Source organism: Leptonychotes weddellii, chromosome 7 (genome assembly GCF_054177405.1).
Source record: "Leptonychotes weddellii isolate Sample4059 chromosome 7, ASM5417740v2, whole genome shotgun sequence".
Taxonomy (NCBI): domain Eukaryota; kingdom Metazoa; phylum Chordata; class Mammalia; order Carnivora; family Phocidae; genus Leptonychotes; species Leptonychotes weddellii.
Genome location: NC_138375.1, coordinates 123,570,121 through 123,592,085, shown reverse-complemented (window position 1 = coordinate 123,592,085; position 21,965 = coordinate 123,570,121). Strand labels below are relative to the sequence as shown.

The 21,965-nt window shown below is 35.4% G+C and overlaps 1 protein-coding gene across 13 annotated transcripts in view; it reads left to right on the top strand.

Moving 5' to 3' along the window:
- CSNK1G3 (casein kinase 1 gamma 3) overlaps window positions 1-21,965 on the top strand; it is a 108,029-nt gene that overhangs the window by 19,552 nt on the left and 66,512 nt on the right. For 12 of the 13 annotated variants that reach the window (XM_081827171.1, XM_081827169.1, XM_081827170.1 and 9 more), the window contains exon 2: window positions 15,707-16,134. In XM_081827171.1, the coding sequence (XP_081683297.1) occupies window positions 15,957-16,134 (178 nt within the window). In that variant the 5' untranslated portion in view covers window positions 15,707-15,956. Of the gene's footprint in view, window positions 1-6,667; window positions 6,909-15,706; window positions 16,135-21,965 lie in introns of all 13 variants that reach the window. The other variant, XM_081827167.1, reaches the window with a different exon arrangement.

Genomic DNA, 21,965 nt, shown 5'->3' with positions numbered 1-21,965 from the left:
TTTTTTTTTTTTTTAAAGATTTTATTTATTTATTTGAGAGAGAGAATGAGATAGAGAGAGCACGAGAGGGGGAGGGTCAGAGGGAGAAGCAGACTCCCTGCCGAGCAGGGAGCCCGATGCGGGACTCGATCCAGGGACTCCAGGATCATGACCTGAGCCGAAGGCAGTCGCTTAACCAACTGAGCCACCCAGGCGCCCACAAGGTTGGCTTTTAAATAAAGTACAGATATTATTTAGTTTTTAGGATAGATTGTTGCTAAAAATGTATCTATAATTTAGTGAGAAAATGATACACTTTTCAGTAGTTCTTCACTTTTTTGGGTCATATAATCTTCTTACAGTCTGTTGAAAGTTATGGATTCTGTCTTAAGAAAATGCTCAGGAGGTCCATGGATTTCAGGTTAAGAATTCCACAACTGTTTCCAGTGTTAGTGGATTGTATTTTCATTCAAAGTAAAGTAAACCAAACCAAAACAAAAACTATGATTTGTAGAGGCACTTATTACTTTACTTTTCAATAACTTGAAATGTTCTTATTGGGTTTTGATGGTGATTTTTAGTTACTGTAGGGTGAAGGCTACTTATTTATTCATGGTAGAATTAACATTTTTATTAAATTAATGACTGTATTCTAGAATATTAAAATAATGGAGAAAGATGTAAAAGTAATAGTATCTTGCCTCATATCTCTAGTATTTGAATTTTTCAGTAGATAAAACCACTTTTTTTTTTCCTTGAGGAAGAATTAAAAGCCTGTCATTAGGTCATAAGAGGAGAAAAGAAGATTCCTTTGTAAAGGATTGTTTAATTAGGATCATAGATAAAAGAAAATTTGGTATTTAAAGAATGGGTCATTCCCCATGGAATTCTGGGAAGCTGAATAGCAGTTTAGTAAGTTTTCACAGACTTTAATATTTAAGTATATAGATTATAAACTTTCCCATGACTGGTTCTAGATTCCTCTCTCCCAAACCCCTTATGTAAACTATTTCTGAATCTGAGGATGTATAAAAGAACTTTTAATTATTTCAGTTTTAAATGCTTTAGGTAGTTATTTCTATAATTTAAAATAATATGCATATACTATTCTCTTTGATTCTATGTCAAATTATTTTAAGTAGGCTCCATGCCCAGCGTGGAGCTCAATGCAGGGCTTGAACTCACTACCCTGAGATCAAGACCTGAGCTAGATCAAGAGTTGGACACTCAACCGACTGAGCCACCCAGGTGGTTTTGCCCCTATGTGAAATTAAGAATTTTTTTTCTAATTTTAATTTAATTTTTTTCCTGCTTTACTGAGGCATAGTTGACAAAATTGTATGTAAACTGTACAATATGCTGTTTTGTAGACATTGTAAAATGATTATGACAGTCAAGTTAATTAACAAATTCATTACATAGTTACCTTTTTTTTTTTTTTTGTGGGTGGTAAGGATAGTCATCTACTCCCAGCAAATTTTAAATATACAATACAGTTTTATTAAAATACAATACAGTATTACTAACTATAGTCACCCAGCTGTATATTAGATCCTCAGAACTTATGGATCTTATAACTGAAAGCTTGCCCTTTGACCTACATCTCTCCATTTCTCCTAGCCCCTGGCATCCACCATTCTACTCTGTTTCTATGAGTTTGACTTTTTTTTTAGATTCTACAAATTAGTGATTCCCTATAGTATTTGTCTTTCAGTCTGGTGTATTTCACTTAGTATAATGCCCTCGAGGTTTATCTATGGTGTCCCAGTGGCAGAACTTACTTCTTTTTTTATGGCTGAATAATGTTCCATTGAATATAGCCAGTTTTCTTTTTCCATTCATCTGTGACAGACACTTAGGTTGTTTCCATATCTTGGCTATTAGGAAATAGTGCTTCAATGAACATGGCAGTGCAGATATCTCTCTGAGATATTTATTTTAGTTTCCTTTGGATAAATACCCAAAAGCAGGATTACTGGATCATAGGGTAGTTCTATTTTTGATTTTTTGAGGAACCTCCCTACTATTTTCCATAATGACTGTACTAATTTATATTCCCATTAACAAGTGCACAAGGGTTTGCTTTTCTCCATATCCTTGCCAACATTGGTTAATTCTTATCTTTTTGATAATAGCCGTCTTTTAACAGGTAGGTATAAAGTATATCTGATTGTGGTTTTGATTTGCACTTGCATGATAACTAGTGATGTTGAGCACCTTTTTTGTATACCTGTTAGCTGTTTGTATATCTTTTTTGGAAAAATGGCTATTCAGATCCTTTTCCTATTTCTTAATCACATTATTTACTATTGAGTTGTATGTGTTCCTTATATATTTTAGAAATTAACCCCTTATCAGACATATGATTTGCAAATATATTTTCCCATTCCATAGGTTGCCGTTTTATTTCATTGGTAGTTTTCTTTTGCTACAGAAGACTTTTAGTTTGATGTAGTCCTACGTGTTCATTTTACTTTTGTTATCTATGCTTTTGGTATCATATCCCAAACAGTCATTGCTGAGACTAGTGTCAGGAAGCTTTTTTCCTATGTTTTCTCTTAAGAGTTCTGGTTTCAGGTGTTATATTTAAGTCTTTGGCCCATTATGAGTTAATTTTTGTGAATGATGTGAGATAAGGATCCAGTTTCATTCTTTTGCATGTGGATGTCTAGTTGTCCCAATACCATTTATTGAAAAGGCTGTCCTTTCCCTATTTTATGTTTTTGGTGCCCTTGTCAAAGATTAGTTGATATGTATATGGATTGATTTCTGGGTTCTCTGTCCTGTTCTATTGATTTATGTGTGTGTTTTTTTTTAATGTCAATACCATATTGGTTTGATTTCTGTAGGTGTGTAATATAGATTGAAGTCAGGAAGTGTGATGCCTTCAGCCTTGTTCTTCTTCAGGATTGGTTTGGTATTTGGTCTTTTTGTGGTTCGCTATGAATTATAGGATTTTTTTTTTTTTTTGTTCTGTGAAAAAAGCCCTTGGAATTTTGGTAAGGATTGCATTGAATATGTAGATCACTTTGGGTTATTTAATCATAACAATACTAATTGTACCAATTTAAGAACATAGGCTATCTTTGTTGTATTTGTGCCTCTTCAATATTTTTCATTAATGTCTTAACACATTTCAGTGTATAGGTCTTTCACCTCCTTGGTTAAATTTATTTCTAAGTATTTAATTCTTTTTGATCCTATCATAAATGGGATTGCTTTCATAATTTCTTTTTCAGAGCATTTGTAGTTAGTATATGGAAGTTCAACTGATTTTTGTGTCCTGTAACTTTACTAAATTTGTTTATTATAGCTAACAGTTTTTGGTAGAATTGTCAGAAATATATCATACCAAAACTAATGGGATATAGCAAAAACAGTTCTTAGAGGGAAATTTATGGTGATAAGTGCCTATAATAAGAATAAAAAAAGACCTCAAATAAAGGAACCTAAGTTTATACTTCAAGGTAAAAGAAAAAAAACTAGAAAAAGAACAAACTAAGTTCATAGTTAGCAGAAGGAAGGAAATAATGAGATCAGAGCAGAACTAAGTGAAATAGAAACTAGAAGAACAACAGAAAAGATCACAAAATGAAGAGCTGTTTTTTTAAGGATAAAATTGATAAAGTCTTAGCTAGACTAACAAAAAAGAGAAGACTCAAATAAAATTAGAAATAAAAGAGGAGATACTGCAGCTAATACTGCAGAAATACAAAGGCTCATAAGAGACTCTTGTAGACAATTATATGCCAACAAATTGTGTAATCTGAAGAAATAAAGTCATAGAAACAAACAACCTACCAAGACTGATTAAGGAAGAAATAGAAAATCTGAATAGACTTGTAAATACTAAGGAGATGGAATTAGCAATCATAAATCTCCCAACAGCAACAACAACAAACGAGGACCTGATGGCTTTACTGGTGAATTCTACTAAACATCTAAAGAAGAATTAATACCAGTTCTTCTGAAACTCTTCCAAAAAATTGAAGAGGAAGTAATACTCCTAAAGTCCTTTCATGAGGCCAACACTACCCTGATGTCAAAGCCAGATAAGGGCACTACAAGAAAAGAATATTATAGACCAATATCCCTAATAAATATAAATGCAAAAATCCTCAACACAATACTAGCAAACTGAATTTACCAGAACATTTGAAGGATCATACACCATGATTAAGTGGGATTTAAGCCTGGAATGCAAGGATGCTTCAATGTTTGCTAATCAATAAATGTAATACACCACATTAAGAGAATAAAGGATAAAAATTGTGTGAGCACCTTAATAGGTTCAGAAAAAGACTTTGACAAAATTCAACATCCGTTCATGATAAAAGTCTTGAGAAATTATCTATAGAAAGAATGTACCTCAACATAATAAAGGCCACATGTGACAAGCCCATAGGTAACATCATATTCAGTGGTGAAAAGTTGAAAGCTTTTCCTCTAAGATCAAAAACAAGACAAGGATACCCCCTCTCACCACTTGTATTCCACATAGTACTGGAAGTCCTAGCCACAGCAGTCAGACAAAAACAAACAAACAGACAAACAAAAAAACCCAACAAAAACAAAAAAACAATAAAAGGTATTCAAATTAAAGGTAAGAAGCAAAATTGTCTTTTTTTTTTTTTTTTGGCAGATGCATTGTCTTAGAATTTTCTACTAAAAGTGATGAAATTTTACCTCACACATTTCCACTTACCCTTCTGTCTTTAAATGTTTGGATAGTTACTGTGTTTACGTCCTCTATTGCTTACCTTTGACACTTTAAATAACAGTCTTACATCTCTGTTTTGTTGTAGCAAATTTTACATTATTATCTCTTTACTCCGTACTTTGTAAGGTGCAGATATTCTTATTTCTCTTGTTTCTTTTACCACTTCCACTTCCCCTCAGTAGGTGAGCATTTGTCAATTGTATCAAGGTTGGAAAAATTTATATTCTCTTCTGTAACATTTATCTTGTGTTTTTTGGGTAAAATTGATTCTAAAAGCTGAAAATCAATTAACCATGCTTGCACTGTTAGGACATGCAGGAGAACCAAGTAGTATGCTAGAGAGAGCGAGTGGGAGAGAGAGAGCATGAGTGGGGGAGGCAGAGGGAGAAGCGGGCTCTCCAAGTAGGGAGCCCAATGCAGGGCTTGATCCCAGGATCCTGGGATCATGACCTGAGCCGAAGGCAGACACTTAATTGACTGAACCACCCAGGCACCCCAGTTAACATACAGGTTTATATTGGTTCAGGTATACAATATAGTGATTCAGCAGTTCTGTACTTTACTCAGTGCTCATCGTGATAAGTGTACTCTTTCATCCCCATCACCTATTGCACCTATTTCACTCATCCTCACACCCACCTCCCATCTGGTAACTGTCAGTTCTCTATAGTTAAGAATCTGTTTCTTGGTTTGTCTGTCTGTCTCTTTTTTCCTTTGTTTGTTTTGTGTATTAAATTCCACATATGAGTGATATCATGTGGGATTTGTCTTTCTCTGATTGACTTATTTCACCTAGTTAAACTTTCTCGCTTCATCTATTATTGCAAATGACAAAATTTTATTTTTTTATGGCTGAATAACATTCCATTGAATATGTATACCATATCTTCTTTATCCATTCATTCATCTTTCGATAGACTTGGGCCACTTCCATAATTTGACTATTTTAAATAAATAATGGTACCATAAACAGAGGGAATCTTTCCTGATTAGCGTTCCATGGGCCCTTTCTGCTCTAGCTCAGGAAAATTTTTCTTAATTTTCTCTGTTCTCCACAATACTTAAAATTATTAGTTGGAAGTTGGAGGTGTTCGATTGCTTCATCCTATGTGTTTTCCTTTATTTGTTTTCTTATTTTTGTTTTACATATTAAGATTGCTTCCCCACTTGGTCTTTGCTTATTCCATTTAATGTAGCATTTTATCATTCTCCCTCTGTATTACTGTTCTTCTCAGAAGCCTCTGAGGATCTAATTGTTTTTATTTTTTGTAGTTTTTCTCTTATTTTGTGTGAGTGATCTCCTTTTTCCAGATTTTTCATTTGCTTTTTTGTTTGTATTTTTCTTTCGCATAATTAGCTTTCTTCACAAATATTGTAATTCTGGATTGTTGGTTCATTAGTTTCTTGGTGTCATGTATACACGGTGGTGCTTATTGACTGTCAGTTTCCACATTAGAATGAGTACTCAGGGAACCAGTCTTTAGGCAAGGAATTCTTCAGAATGCCAAATGGGGATAGGTTTTATTCTGTGATGCCAGAGTATAATTTCCCCTCCCCCCATATTCTCCTTTGGACCCTCCTTTGGCTTCTTTAGAGGTTTGTTTTATTTTGTTTTGTTTTGTTTTACATAGGAAATAGTAATAGTAGTTAGTAACAATTTTCCCATTCCCCCATTTTGCCCCTGCCTCCCTTCCCTTTTTCATTCCTGCTTACTATTTCACCTAACTTCCTTTAGGAAGCCTTTGTGGACTTCTTTCTGGCAGGTCACCTCCTTACTCACCTGTTGTATTTTCTGGCACTTAGTTTGGGACTTTGCTTCCTTCATTGTTTCATCTGCAGTAAATGCGTTTCTTCCCGTCTTCCAAAAATTTATTAATATTTCATGTCTCCAAATGTTTTTATTGATATGGATATGCATAGTTACAGTTGTTAACTTTTTTTTTAAGGTTTTATTTATTTATTTGACAGAGGCACAGCGAGAGAGGGAACACAAGCAAGGGAAGTGGGAGAAGGAGAAGCAGGCTTCCCGCCGAGCAGGTAGCCCGATGCGGGGCTCAATCCCAGGACCCTGGGATCATGACCTGAGCCGAAGGCAGACGCTTAACGACTGAGCCACCCAGGCGCCCCAACAGTTGTTAACTCTTAAAAAAAAAAGGATATTTCAACAGAAAGGTGTATATATCATAGGAAGACAACACGTTGCAGTTTTGTAGGTTAATGATTTATTTCTTCTGGTGTGTGTGTGTGTGTGTATGTGTATGGTCTTTTTGTTCATACATGTCTTGGAACCCTGTGTACATGAATGGGGCTTGTTGAATGGTGGGTTCCCCTCCTTCCTCCAGGTTGGTTCAGATTAGGATCTGACAACATTGAGGTGTTGTAGATACTGAGAATATAGGCTGGCAAAAGGGGAAAGTCCCAGGCTGCAGATCCAGCTAGAAAGGTATTTTGAGAGGTCAGACAGTTAGAAAAACAACATTAGGAGGTAAAGTGGATAAAAATATGAACTCAGGAATTCTACTTTTAATCATATTCCCACTGTACCACTTACTAACTTCATGATGCTGGTCATGCAGTGTAATTTCTTTAAATTTTAGTTTCCTTTAAATTTAATTTCCTGTTGGTAAAAGTATGGATTCATAATAATACCTTACAGTTTTGAGAATTGATGAATTAATCTGTTTAAAGTACTTAGCATAGTAAGTGCTCAGCAAATATCAACTACAGAGATTGTACAAAAAAAAAGGCTTCTGTAGTAGAATGTCTAGATTCCTGAATGGGAATGATATTGTTTCCAGCTGAGTAATAGCTGCCCCTTTCAAGTGGGGTATTTGCTTTCTAGTTTGCTGTAGTCCCCAGTATTCCTTATTGTCTTCTTCTCTGCTTGGTTTACTCATACGTATTACCTGTTTGGGCATTTGGATTTGTGACTCCTGTCTATTGGTGTTAGGTATAGCTGAAAGAATATCTTCAATTTTCAGAACTGATTTTTCTTTGGTGCTAGGATGAATCACTGCAGAAGACAGAAATGCAGGCAGTAATAACAGAGTAAATTAGGCAGGGGAACTCCGTCTCATCCAGGAAATTCTTGGGAGCACTGGTAGCGCACTGGTTGGCATATGTGAATAATGCTCACTGAGGTGTTTCAGGTGAATGAAGAGCCTGATGTTAGGAGTCTGGTGATAAGTATGTGGGAGGGCTCTAAGTAGGAATCCTACACATAAAACCTGGAAATGTTTAGAGATAGAAATAACTAATTTATTAATCTACAATATCTATTGACTGCCCTACGTGCCCAGTAGTGTACTAGGTTCAGAGATCACAAAGTTACGTATAAGAGTCGTTGTCATCAAATTTGACAGGAAGTTCTAATACTGTGCATAATGTAAGAGTATCCTTAGAAATCTCCTCGTCTAATCCTATTTTATAATTATTAAAATAAGCATAGACATATTAATCGTTGCCCAAGTCTTTGCTACTAGTTGGTGTTCCAAGACTTCTTTTTTCTAATCCTCCGTAGGCAGGTAGCATCAAAGAGGCCTGGAAGCACATAGTGAGGGTCCCCAGACCTGGGAGAACTGTTACATTAGAGGGGGTACAAAGATTGGAACTTAGGTATGAGAGAAGGTTATATTACCTTACATAAAACTCATTCTTAGAAAATTGGAGTTAGAGATTCTTTCTGGGGACTCGAAGAAGTAAGTGGCTATGTTGGAGAGGCCCACATGGCAATGAACTGTAGGCAGCTTCTAGGAACTATAGGCATCGTGTAGGACCTGAGGGTGGCCTCCATCCCAGAGCCAGCAGAAAGCAGGGGCCCTTACTTTTACGTGGCAAAAATGTGAATTCTGCCCATAATCCGAAAGGGCTTGGAAGATTATTCTTCCCTACTTTAGCCTCTAAATGAGAATGCAGCCTAGCTGATACCTTGAATGAAGCTGTGAAGTCCTGAGCAAATGACTCAGTTGAGCTGTGCCCAGACTTCTGATCCACGGAAACTGTGAACTAATACGTGTGTATTGCTATAAGCTGTTAAGTTTTTGCTAATTTGTTACACAGCAATAGAAAGCTAGTACTTTTGTCGTGTCCAAGTATATTGTATTCTTTAGTATAGTGTTATAATGAATATAGCACTTTACCATCTAATTTTGAAATACCTTGTCCACCCTGTCCTGTGATTTAAAAGCATGACAGTCATAGCAGTTTGTGGTGTGCTGTGCGGCAGTGGGAAGTGACAGGCGTGCCACAGGTGGCCTCTCACAACTACTCAACTCATGTAGCATGAAGCAGCCCTAAATATATGTAAATGAATTAACATGGCTTCATTCTTATAAAAATTTATGAACAATAAAATTTGAATTTCATCTAATTCTCATGTGTTACAAAATGCTATTATTCTTTTAATTTTTTCCCCCAACCAGGTAAAAATGGTTTGGGGGATAGTTTGCAGTGTACGAAACAAGCCACAGGCTGAATTTAGCCTGTAGGCTGGAATTTGTGGCTAGAGCGGGTAGCCAAACTTGTAGGCGGTACTAATAGTTAGATAGTTGCTGTAATTGGGAAGGTACTAGCGCTGTTTGAGATCCGTAATAAGAAAATATTTTAATAAAAAATCTAGTTTGTAAAAATATTTTGAAGACTAAAAAATCTATTATGGGTTTTTGAAGAGTTTCTTGAGTGTGGCGAACTGGATGGGCTAAAACAGAAAACAGCTTCATTTCTCACTAACCAGTATTATCAGGTATCTAATTGGATTATTTCTACTTTCGCCACTCATAGATGATATCTTAGCTTCCATTGATTTCTTGTCACATATTTATAAGAATAAGTTCACTTTCGGCAATGGACTTATTTTCAGGTATTTAAAAAATACCCGTTCTGGTTTTGATGTTCAGTTTTAAGCTAATTCATTGCTTCTTTCAACCATTGTCTCCCCACCTCTCACTTTCAGACCTGGCTCTTGGCTCTGGAACTTCGTTTGGGGAAGGGATTTGGTTGTCTCCTGATTCTGTCCCCCATTTGTTATGCTGGCCCTTAATCCTCTACAGTTCAGATTGGGTAGAGGGATATGAAAGCGAAAGGGCAAAAGTCCTTTCATGTATGAAACACTTCCATGTGCTGTTTCTTTCATGAAGCAATTTTGGTTCTTCAGAGGCTTAAGGACTTCTGTAAAACAAGCAAGCAAACCCATAAATATTGCTGTACACAAGTATGTGCATGCATTACAAAAAAACTCTGGAGCATACGCACCAAACTGAAAGTAATGGTTATTACTTTCAAGGCAAGTGGGATGGAGGACAAGGGGTGTGGTTATCCCAAGGGGTATTTTTACTTTATTTTTTTTTTTAAAGATTTTATTTATTTATTTGAGAGAGAAAGAATGAGAGATAGAGAGCATGAGAGGGAGGAGGATCAGAGGGAGAAGCAGACTCCCTGCTGAGCAGGGAGCCTGATGCGGGACTCTATCCTGGGACTCCAGGATCATGACCTGAGCTGAAGGCAGTCGCTTAACCAACTGAGCCACCCAGGTGCCCCTTTACTTTATCTCTATTATTTGAATTCTTATTACATGTGGATTGTGTTTTGGGTATTTGATTAAATATAAACAAAAAGCTACATATTGAAAATAACATGAAAAATTGCAAAAGGAAAATTACTTCTAGAAGTAATAGAAAAAGTATAGAAGTATAGAAAGGCCCTTTAAGCTTCTAAATTAAAGTACTGATATGTTCATTAACTCTAAGAAAAGTAACATTTTTAGATAACTTTTATGATAATGTTAATAGGATGGAAAAAACATGAGCTTTCAGATATAGCATGAAGTTTTTTGGATGTGGGTTATTTCTAAAAGTCACATTTTGAAGTGTCGTTGACATATAATATGATGCATAGGTTTTAAGTATCATTTTATGATTTTGGACAAATGTATACACCTGTGTAATCCTTTCCCAGTTAAGATGTAGAACATTTCCTTTCCCCAGAAAGTTTCCTCATGCTACTCTTCACTCAGATATCCCAACACCCTAGGCAACACTGATGTGATTTTCTATCACTGCAGCTTATTTTTGCTGACTCTAGAACTTCATGTAACTACAATCATATAATATGTACTCATTTGTTCCTGACTTCTTTCACTCAAATATCTGAGAGATTTTATTTAAAAAAATTAAGTTCTTTTAATATATACAGAGCTATTGATATTTTGTTTCATCTTGTAATTCCGTGTTGGATTTTTCAAAAAATTTGTCCATTTCCTTTTTTTTTTTTAAAGATTTTAATTAATTATTTTAGAGAGAGAGAGAGAACACAAGAGGTGGGGGGAGGGAGAAAGACAAGCAGACTCTACACACTGAGTTTGGAGTCTGATGTGGGGCTGGATCTCATGACCCCAACATCATGACCTGAGCTGAAATCAAGTCAGTTGCTTACCCGCCTAAGCCACCCAGGTGCCCCAAGAAATTTGTCCATTTCATCTGAGTTATCAAATTATTGGCATAAAGTTGCTCATAATTGTCCTTTATCCTTTTAAAATTTCTAAGATCTTCAGTGATGTCCTTTCTTTCAGTATTGTTATTGGTTATTTGTATATTTTCTCTTTTATTTTTGATCATTTTTGCTAGGAGTTACCAGTTTTATTGTCCATTTTCAGAGAATGAATATTTTGGCTTTATTTACTTTCTCTATTGTTTATTTTCTACTTTATTGATTTTGTTCCCTGGATAATTTCTTTGGATTTCCTTTCAGGTTCATTGACACTTTATTATGCTTTATACAATCTACTTTTTTTTTTTATTATTTGAGAGAGAGAGAAAGAGAGGGAGCACAAGAGGAGGGAGGGTCAGAGGGAGAAGCAGACTCCCTGCTGAGCAGGGAGCCCAATGTGGGACTCGATCCCAGGACTCTGGGACCATGATCTGAGCCGAAGGCAGTTGCTTAACCAACTGAACCACCCAGGCACCCTCCAATCTACTTTTAAGTGTATCCAGTGAAGCTTTTCCTTTCAGATATGAGTCTTTTTATTCTAGAGTTTCCGTTTTTTTGTATGATAGTTTGGCATTTATCTGCTGAGACTCCTGTTTTCACTCATTAAGACTATATTTTCATATAAGTCCATGGGATATTAATAATAGCTCTATTAAAGTACTTCTTAAAGTGATGTCTAATTTGCTCTTTTCTAACTTTTTAAGAAGAAAACCTAGATCATTACCTAAAAGTGTTTTTAAATGTAGGCATTTTAAAGCTTCTGATTTTATTCTAAGCATTGATCTAGATACAGCTTACAATTTTTAATGTTTCATTATTATTTTGTTAGTTTTTTTCTCATTTCTCATGTGATTTATTTTTCAACTCATTTATTTAAAAGTATATTTAATTTTCAAATATTTGGGGATTTTCTAGATATCATAATTTTTGATTCCTTTTTAAATTCTATTTTGATCAGAGAATGTGCTTTGATATTTCAGTTATATGAGACTTAAATTATGACACAGCATATGATCTTTCTTGGTGAGCATTTAAAGGAAATATTCTGTAGTTTTTGGATGTTGTATTTTATAAATGTCAGTTTAAGTGCAGGGTATTGATGGTATTATTTTAGATCTTCTATATCAGTATACATCTTGCTATTTTTGCCTCCTTTTAAATTTTTTTAAAGATTTATTTATTTTAGAGAGAGAGAGAGGATGCAAGAGTAGGGGGAGGGGCAAAAGGGAGAGGGAGAGAAAATCTCAAGCAGACTCCTGCTGAGCGTGGAGCCTGATGTGGTGGGGCTTGATCTCATGACTCTGAGATCATGACCTGAGCCAAAATCCAGAGTCAGTCCCTCAACCACCTAAGCCACCCAGGCGCCCCTTGATATTTTTGTCTTCTATTTTATCATTTATTGAAACATTGTTAACATTTTCAACTTCGATGACCTTTTTTCCTTTAATTTTCTTAGTTTTAATTTTGTTAATTTTAGTTTTTTTAGTTTTTTATTTTGCTCATACGTATTTATGATTTTTATGTTTTTCAGTTTAACTGGTATTTTTGGCATTATGAAATGGACCTCTGTATCTTTGGAGATATTTCTTTGTTTTTCTCTTTACTTTGTATGATAATATTATAGCTTCTCAAGCTTTCTTACACTTGCAATTTGCATAGTGTATCTTTGTCTCTTCTTTTACTTTCAGTCTCTTTGTGTCTTTGTATTTGAAATTGTTTTTAGAGATGAATCTAGTTGGATGTTTCTTTTTTATATAGCCTGACAATTTTTCCCTTTTGAGAATATGGTCCATTTTCATAGTCCTCTGTGTGTTTTTGACTGTAGTGTCTTGCTCTTTGTTTTCTTTTTGTCTCATATGTCTTCTTTTTTGTTTTAATCAGATGTTGTTTATTGTTTTTATATTTTGTCTTAGCTGTTTAGTTATTCCTATTGCAGTTAATTTTTTGTATTTGGTCTAAGTATTAAAATATACATTCTTTACTTGTCACTGGCTACTTAATATTGAACCACATCATTACCCACAAATATAACAATCTTAAAATAATGCAGTTCCATATACTACCCCCCCATTTTTGTTGTCATATATTTTACTTCCATTTTTGTTATAAATGACAGTAAAAATTTATTTGTGCTTTAATCAGTAACTTATCTTTTAAGGAAATGAATACCCATGCATTTCTGATTTCCAGTGCTCTTGATTTCTTTTTGAAGTTTCACAGTTCCTCAATTTGTAGGTTAATGTTTTTCACTGAATTTGGGACAGTTTGAACCATTATTTATTTAAATATTTTTTTTCTGCTCCATTCTGTTTATTCAATTTAATAAGACTTTAACAGCTAGTTAGTAGTTTTAAAGTCCTGTTTTCTAATTCCACTATCAGGATCATCTTGGAGTCTTGTTTCTTTTGACAGCTTGGTTTCCTGGCTGAGGGTCACATTTCTGCTTATTTGCATGTCTGGTAATTTTTAATTGTATGCTAGATATTATAAGTTCAACATTGTTAAGAGTCTGGGTCTTTTGTTGTTTTAAGTATGTTGAGTTTTTTTATGGAATGGAGTGAGTTTAATTGATGCTTTTCTTAATCCTATCTAGGCTTGGTTTTAGGCTTTAGTTGAGCCCTGTAGGGTAGTCTTTACTTTAGAGAGTGGTACTTACTCTTAAGACCTGGTCTTTGTGGTGTCTCAGCTGAATTCCTGCAATATTAATGAGTTCCTTCCACCATGACTACATATGAACTTAAAGCTCTCCCAGCACTGTGCAGCCTTTAGTATGTTCATTATTCATTTAACCCCATAGTAGCCTAGGTATTTCAGAATATTGCCACCCACACGTGTAGTCTAGCTTTCTGCCTACCACTGTCTACCCCCAGAACTGTACCACTGTCTTGTGTACCACATCCTGCAAATTTCACTTGTTTCAACAGTGACTGATCTGTGATCACTGTGTATGACCTGTGTTTCACCTCCCTGTACTGTCGTCAGAAAATTATCCCTCCCTAGAGAGCTTGGGTAAAGGTGGGACTCACCTTATGTGTTTGCTTTTTCTTGAAGATCACAGACCACAGTGCCTGTTATTCAATACCTGAAAACAGGTGCTTTATAAGTTTTATTTAGTTGTGTAGTTATTTACAGCAGGATGGGAATTTCAGTATCAGTTACTCTATTATATTTGGAAACAGAATAAGGAGTATATGTAGAACTCATTCAGTTTTACAAATACCAAACAGAGGCTTACAGTTTTATCTGCAAAATATGAGTATGGCAGAAATATGAAACACCTTAAGCACATTGGGTATTAGGACTAATTGCCTATTTGGGGAATTGCTGGGAATTAATCAGAAAATACTATTTGTTTCAACTCTTGTTGTGATTGCATTATATAATCAGTTTCAGAAATAGGAATAAGAAGTCCTTAATATTGATCCTGGTTTCTTTATTAGTGACTATGTTTTGAAGTCATTTCTTTAATTGCAAAGAATAGGAATCCACTCAAATTGATCAAACAAAAATAGGAGAATTGCTTAAGCTTGCAAAATTGAGGTATGTTAGATGAGTGAATTTCCTAGAGAAGATGAATGGGGAAGACTCCTCCAAACGCCTTTTTTTGAGCTTTAGTGTTTTCATGTATATATTAGAAAATATAAAAGCAAATCTTCTCCACCTCATAAGGTGGGTGCCAGTATTTCTTAACCTTGTGAAATTACGTTTTTTTAAAGGCCTAGTTCAAATGTTATATAAGAATTGTTTCCCGTGACGGGTGGCAAGAATGTTCTTTGCATTACCACTTTTGAAGTCCATTTCCATGTATTGTTATAAATAATAATAAATATTTATTAATAAATAGTATTTGAATTATTTCTTTCCTTTTTTTAAGAATTTTATTTATTTATTAGAGAGATAGAGAGTGAGAGCATGAGTGGGGCGGGGAGGGGCAGAGGGAGAGGGAGAAGCAGGCTCCCCACTGAGCAGGGAGCCCAACGCGGGGCTCGATCCCAGGACCCTGGGATCATGACCTGAGCCGAAGGCAGACGCTTAACAACTGAGCAACCCAGGCTCCCCTGAATGAATGAAGTTTTGAATGAATGAAGTTCAAATGAGAATGTATATTTGAAAAGATTTTGAAAATTTGTATGTATGTGTGTATGGACATATGGAAGACATTTTTATTAAAATCTTTTACTAATTTGCAAAATGTATTCTCTTTCTGCTTTTAAGTGGAAAATCTTATATTGACTTACTGGTAAAAACTGAAATGGCTTTAAGTTGTAGGGTCTAGGTTAGTGAATGTATATTAGCTTATGAAATAGCACATTTTTGATATATTTTTAGTTTTTAATTTCCTTTGTTTTTGTTATCTCTTTGTTATTAAAGTATAGGAAAGAGACTAATGGTTACTTTAAGTCTACTGTGGTTTGATTTAAGTGGGAATCAAATAACAATAATCCATTGCTTGAACTTATTAATATCCCCAAAATATGTTTTTTAATTCTTTAAGTTGACTAATTTTCTCTTCTAATATTCTAGCTCTCTATCAATATCAGCTTACATCATTGAAAAGATAATTTTGAAGATATGTTTTGCTGAAAAGACAACTGAGAAAAATTTTACGAATGGGATGAACACGCTCCAGTTAACTGACTACCTACTGCAATTTGAATGTTAACAATTACCCACCTGGTACAGTTAACCTAGTGATGTACCTATTCTCACAATACCTTATTTCATTGTGCTTGTCTTGAATAAAGAATTCAAAGTGGAGTACCGCAAACTTGATATGGATAATAAAAAGAAAGACAAGGATAAATCAGATGATAGAATGGCACGACCTAGTGGTCGGTCGGGACACAACACTCGAGGAACTGGGTCTTCATCCTCTGGAGTTTTAATGGTTGGACCTAACTTTAGAGTTGGAAAAAAAATTGGATGTGGCAATTTTGGAGAATTACGATTAGGTAAGACTATTTTGTTTATTATGTTGGAAGCATTTTTTTAAAACTGAAAGTACTTTCTAATGAAAATGATATAGTTATTGTTTAGTTGTTTAATTGTGATAATTTAAAAGAATATAAATGATGGAAATTTCTTTCGTACTTGTATTTTCTTTTTTTTTTCGTACTTGTATTTTCATTTGTAAGGAGTTCCCTAGTATATGAATGTCTGTTTACTTGAGATCATCCATCTGGAATATGAGAAAAAAGAAAGTAAATTGAAAAGCCCCAACAAGCTGAGAAAAAAAAAAAAAGGACCCATAAGGAGCCATTTGCAGTGTATTATTTAAGAATGATATTTAGGTTGCTACTTTTTCAGATTTGAAAACATTAGTAGTAACTGACTACTTTAGGAGGGTGTGTATGGCTTATTAAAGTCAAGGTAATATACTGAAACTGTGTAAAAATCAGTGAAATTGGGGAGTCTGGGTGGTGTAATCGGTTAAGCATCCAACTCTTGGTTTCTGCTCAGGTTGTGATGTCAGGGTTGTGAGATCGAGCCCTCGCATTGGGCTCTGCATCCATTGTGGAGTTTGCTTAAGACTCCTTTACTCTCCTGCTGCCCCTCCCCCCTTCTCTCTCTCTCAAATAAATAAACCTAAAAAAAAAAAAAATCAGTGAAATTTACATTGTAATTCCATCACCACCCCCTCCCCAACCAAGTACCTCCAGGGTGGGGCTCTGAAATCTATATTCTTTTTTTTTTTTCCTTTGGAGACCCAGTGGGAGTGATAGGGGTAGAGGCAGAGGGAGCGGGAGAGAGAGAATCTTAAGCAGGTTCCATGTCCTGCTTGGAGCCCTAGGTGGGTCTCAATCACACGACCCTGAGATCATGACCTATAATGAAATCAGTGTCTGATGCTTAACTCACTAAGCTAACCAGGCGCCCCAAGAAACCTATATTCTTAACAAGGGTGACACAGAGTACTGATTCAGTTTATTTTTGTAATCAGACTGCTTTGGTAAACATTGGTCTAATTAAACCTCCTAACTCTACATTTAAGGCAATTGAAACTCATTGAGGGAAGGTTGCCTGCCAGATGTCACACAGCAATTTAATGACAGACTCAGGACCAAAATCTAGGCTTTTAACTGCTAGTACAGTAGAGATATGGCTATCTTGAATGAAGAGAAATAACATGGCAGCATGGTTATATGGACGTCAGTACTGAGGTTCCTTGAGGGGTCTGGTCAATGGACCACCAAGAATAGAAACTTGCTATGTAAAAAGGAAAATTTAGCTTTACAATTTTCCTTAGATATAACCCCACTTATTAGAAATAAATCCAATTGTATGTTTATCTACTCAATTACTTCTCCTTTTCATCTTGTAAAACACCCTAATTTGTAGTTAGTCCTTCATTTTAATACTATTTTGTGTTGTTATTGTGCATTAAATCTTTTCATGAAGCAAGCCAATAAAAGGCAATGACATACTTTGTAAAGAACTGTGATTGATGTGTCTGGCAGACTCTTGCATTTTAGTAGGGACTCACGTATTTGAAAGGGTGAATGTTTTACACTTTATTTTCTGAAGGATATTGAGTTGGATATTTTGAAATTCTTAAACTGTTTCTGATTTTGGAATTGGAAAATGAGGTTATTTACTTGTGTAACTTTGAGCACCCTTCATCCATCCAAAATGTACTGCATGTCTGTCATATAGGAGGCATGATTTAGCACTGATAATACTGGAAAAATTTAAAAATTGTCCCCGCTATTATGGAAAATACAAGTCAAGTAACCACTTGGGGCCTCAATTCCCACTTTAAAATGGAATTATTTCTACTTCCTGTTTATTGTGGAGATGAAATTTAGATGATGATGTAAAAGGACCAGCACTGTACCTGCATATTTTAGGAAAACAGTGATTGTTCTGCTTCCTTAAAAGATGATATCAAGATATTTGTTCTGTTTTAAAATTAAATTGATGGCATGTTGTATGTACTTTTATTTAAATTTATATGTATAAATTAGCTCTACAGGTATATATTGTTTCATATGTATGTATTTGTATTCTTCCTATCTCTGTGGATATGACTATATTGGCCTTTTTTATTTAAAAGTGGTTTCATGTAATTTATTTCAGAATAACTACATACATATTTGTTTGCAAATACATTTATGTGTATATATACCTCCGTGTGTGTGTGTGTGTGTGTGTGTGCACACACAAAGCGATTCTAGCTGACCCTTTTCACCGGGACAATATGAGAAGCTATGTGTACCATATAGTGAAACTGTATATGCTACATATAGTGAAAAAGCAGTAAAATACCCCTTTCTTTTGCAGTCTGTGAATAATCAGGAATAGGAATAAAATGATTTATTAGTCTGTCCATCCATCCCTCCATCTATCCATCCATCCATCCATCCATCCATTTATCATCCACCTGGCTGTGTATCTGTATCTAATCTGTCTATGGTTATTTATTGTATATTTGTATATATTTATTTAAATGTATGATCTGTACTCTGTGTATTTGTGTTTTATGTGTATTTATAATATATATAACATCTATACTTACATAGCTAATTTAGTCATTTTATTCCTTTTTATTGATAGGATACTAAAGAAAGCAGCATTTTACTCCTTTTTTAAAGGCCCCAGATAATGTCTCTGTATAAAAAAAATTGTTCAAAGCATCATTCTTTATATAGCTGTGTAAACATGCTAATGTTAAAAGCTGGTTTGGATTCTAAAAGTGCTTGCTTTAAAACAACATTAATAGGCACATCTTGAATATTTGATTCCTGGCCCTGAAATTTTTGTGATTAGTATTGGGTGAGAAAGAATATAAGGTATACATGTTATAGGGAGGTAACTTTCAGCAAAGGTGCTGTTGGCATTTTGGGCTGGATGTTCTTTTTTTTTTGTAGAGGACTGTTCCAAATACTTCATGTTGTTTAGAACTTCCTTCTCCTTGGGCACTAAATAAAAGTTGTACCTCCACATACAACCCCAAATACCTTTCCCCTGCTGTTTTCAAATGCCCCAGGTATTATGCTCCGTTGAAACTGCTCTTACAGGTAATTATTAAGAAAAAAAAAAGTTTGACATAAAGCTGGCCAAATGCTTTGAGATTTAAAAAAAAAATAGGTAAACATTTTAAATAACGTAAATTACATTTACATAATTGATAGTACATTTTTATTTGTTTTTTTATTGTAAAATGATTAATTAATGTATTTTTGGTTTTATTTTATCTTTATATGTATTGGTGATAAGACTTGCCTTCTTCCTATTTGTAGATCTGTGTCTAGCTTAGACAGTCAACCGAAACCCATAGAAATATTGATAGGCACTGAATGAGAACAAACAAAGCTAGCTAAAATACGGTGTTTTATTGTATATATTTTTTCATTTTTCTTCTATTATGTTTTGACATCTTAAAAAAATCTTTTTGCCTGGGGAGAGACTACTCCTGCTGGGTCTAGCCAATTCTTAGAGATAGCAAAGGACTCAGCTGGGAGCATGCCTTTGTTCTGCAGAGTAACCGGTCCAGAGCTATACCGCCTCTGTCTGGCCTGTATATTCTAGGAGGCAGTCTTCTTCATTAATCATCCCATGGCTAGGTACAAGACGAGAGACCGCCTGTATAGCCCAAAGACCCTGGAATTATTTGCCACCAGAATTATTCAAACTAGCTAATCCTGAACTGTTGATCCTGCCCTGCCTTGGCTTTCTGCAGAAACTCCAATAAAGGCTTTGGCCTAAGCTCCCTTTCCTTTGTTTCTGTCTCCCACCACTTGACCAAAACGTGATACTTCTCCTGTGACTCCCTGTCTAGGACCTGAGAGGATAATAAACTTTGTTTTACTGAGCCTCTTCTTCTTTTTTTTTTTTTTTTAAGATTTTATTTATTTATTTGACAGAGACACAGCGAGAGAGGGAACACAAGCAGGGGGATTGGGATAGGGAGACGCACGCTTCCCGCGGAGCAGGGAGCCCGATGTGGGGCTCAATCCCAGGACCCCAGGATCATGACCTGAGCCGAAGGCAGATGCTTAACGACTGAGCCACCCAGGCGCCCCTCATGAGCCTCTTCTATGTCCCCTCTCGTGGCTACCCCTGAATGACCATCACATAAAAGAACACAGAGCAAGGGTGTTATAGATAGCTTTATGAGACACTGTATCTGAAATAAGTTATTGTAACTTTTGACATAATGAAGTATACCACAGGAGTTTCAATAACTTTTCTTATTTTTATTTCTTTTCTTCTATATAGTTCATAATTCTTCTTGTTTGATTGCTTTTAAGAATTGTTTTATTGAAAATTCTGCAGGACTTACGATATATATCAAATAAATATGCAGATTTGAGTGCATCCATCATTTTTATGCTTATTGATTTTCTACTGCTACTAACTGAAGCGTATCATGGAACTTAACTGAAAAATGTAATAATAAGGAACAGATTGTGATGCTCTAACAAAGAGGTCCTAGAATATAGTGGTATTAAGCAAAATAGGTTTTTGTTGTTTTTTGTTTTTTTCACGTAACACAAACCAGAGGGATAGCACTCGGGCTGGCAGGGCAATTCTGTATCCTCAGTATATGGCTTCAGTCTCTGTGTATAAGATTGCTCCTTTGGTTGCTGTCTCCCAGCCAGCCAGCCAGCCAGCAAGAAGAAGAAAACGGGCCAGGAGAGCACACATTAATTTTTGGAAGTGAGGAGGGACAAACCTTTGCTCATATCTGGAACTTAATCACCTGGCCGCACCAAGCTGAAAGAGAGGCTGGAAATGTAGTCTCTAGCTGGACAGCCACTTTAAAACTGAGTCATTCTATTATTATAGAATGGAAGGCTTGGATATTGGCGGGCAACTAAGTTCGTTCTGTAAACATATACATACTTTCTGTAGAACATAGTTTTTTATAATAATTTTCACCCAGATACCACCAAATTGGTAAAACCATCTTCTCAAGTTCAGTATAGCACAAAGTTCTACCCGGAATGTCCTTTGAAATTGGATTAAAACATCAGTTAATTGGAACCGGTCTGCTTGGAGCCTTGTCTTAACTGGATTCCCTCTACACATACACTCCCTCCCTCTCATTCATATTATACACACAAAGACATACTTTGCACATCATTTGTTCATGCATGAAACAAACAATGATTAAAAGCCAAGTGTGTGAGGCTCTGCCTATGTTAGGTAACACAAATGCATTGGTAGTATTGTTTCATCATTGTCATGTTTAAAAATATAATCCTCAGAGTTCGACACAAATATTTAATGTTCAAAAAAAGACGATGCTTTAAGGATTTAGTGCTTTCTGCTCTGACCTAAAAGTAGACATTTTATTGTATAAATGCCGGGAAAAACAGTACTTGTAGAAGAATTTGGTATAGGGTGCCTGGGTGGCTCAGTTGGTTAAGCGACTGCCTTCGGCTCAGGTCATGATCCTGGAGTCCCGGGATCGAGTCCCGCATCGGGCTCCCTGCTCGGCGGGGAGTCTGCTTCTCCCTCTGACCCTCCCCCCTCTCATGTGCTCTCTCTCTCATTCTCTCTCTCTCAAATAAATAAATAAAATCTTAAAAAAAAAAAATTTGGTATATTTTGGTTCTGTGGATTTTGTATTTAACCTCACTTCTTGTCCTGTGGATAATTTTTCCTTGTGTACCTGTGACTAAGCATCATATGCATGGTTGTGAAAAGATGATAATGTCTTGAGGAAATACAAATTCTGTCTTTGAACTCAAAACAGAATTATTCCTTTGTGAGACACCAGTTCCTCAAGATGAATTTCCTCACTGTATCATTAAATGATTCACTCAGTGCTTACTCG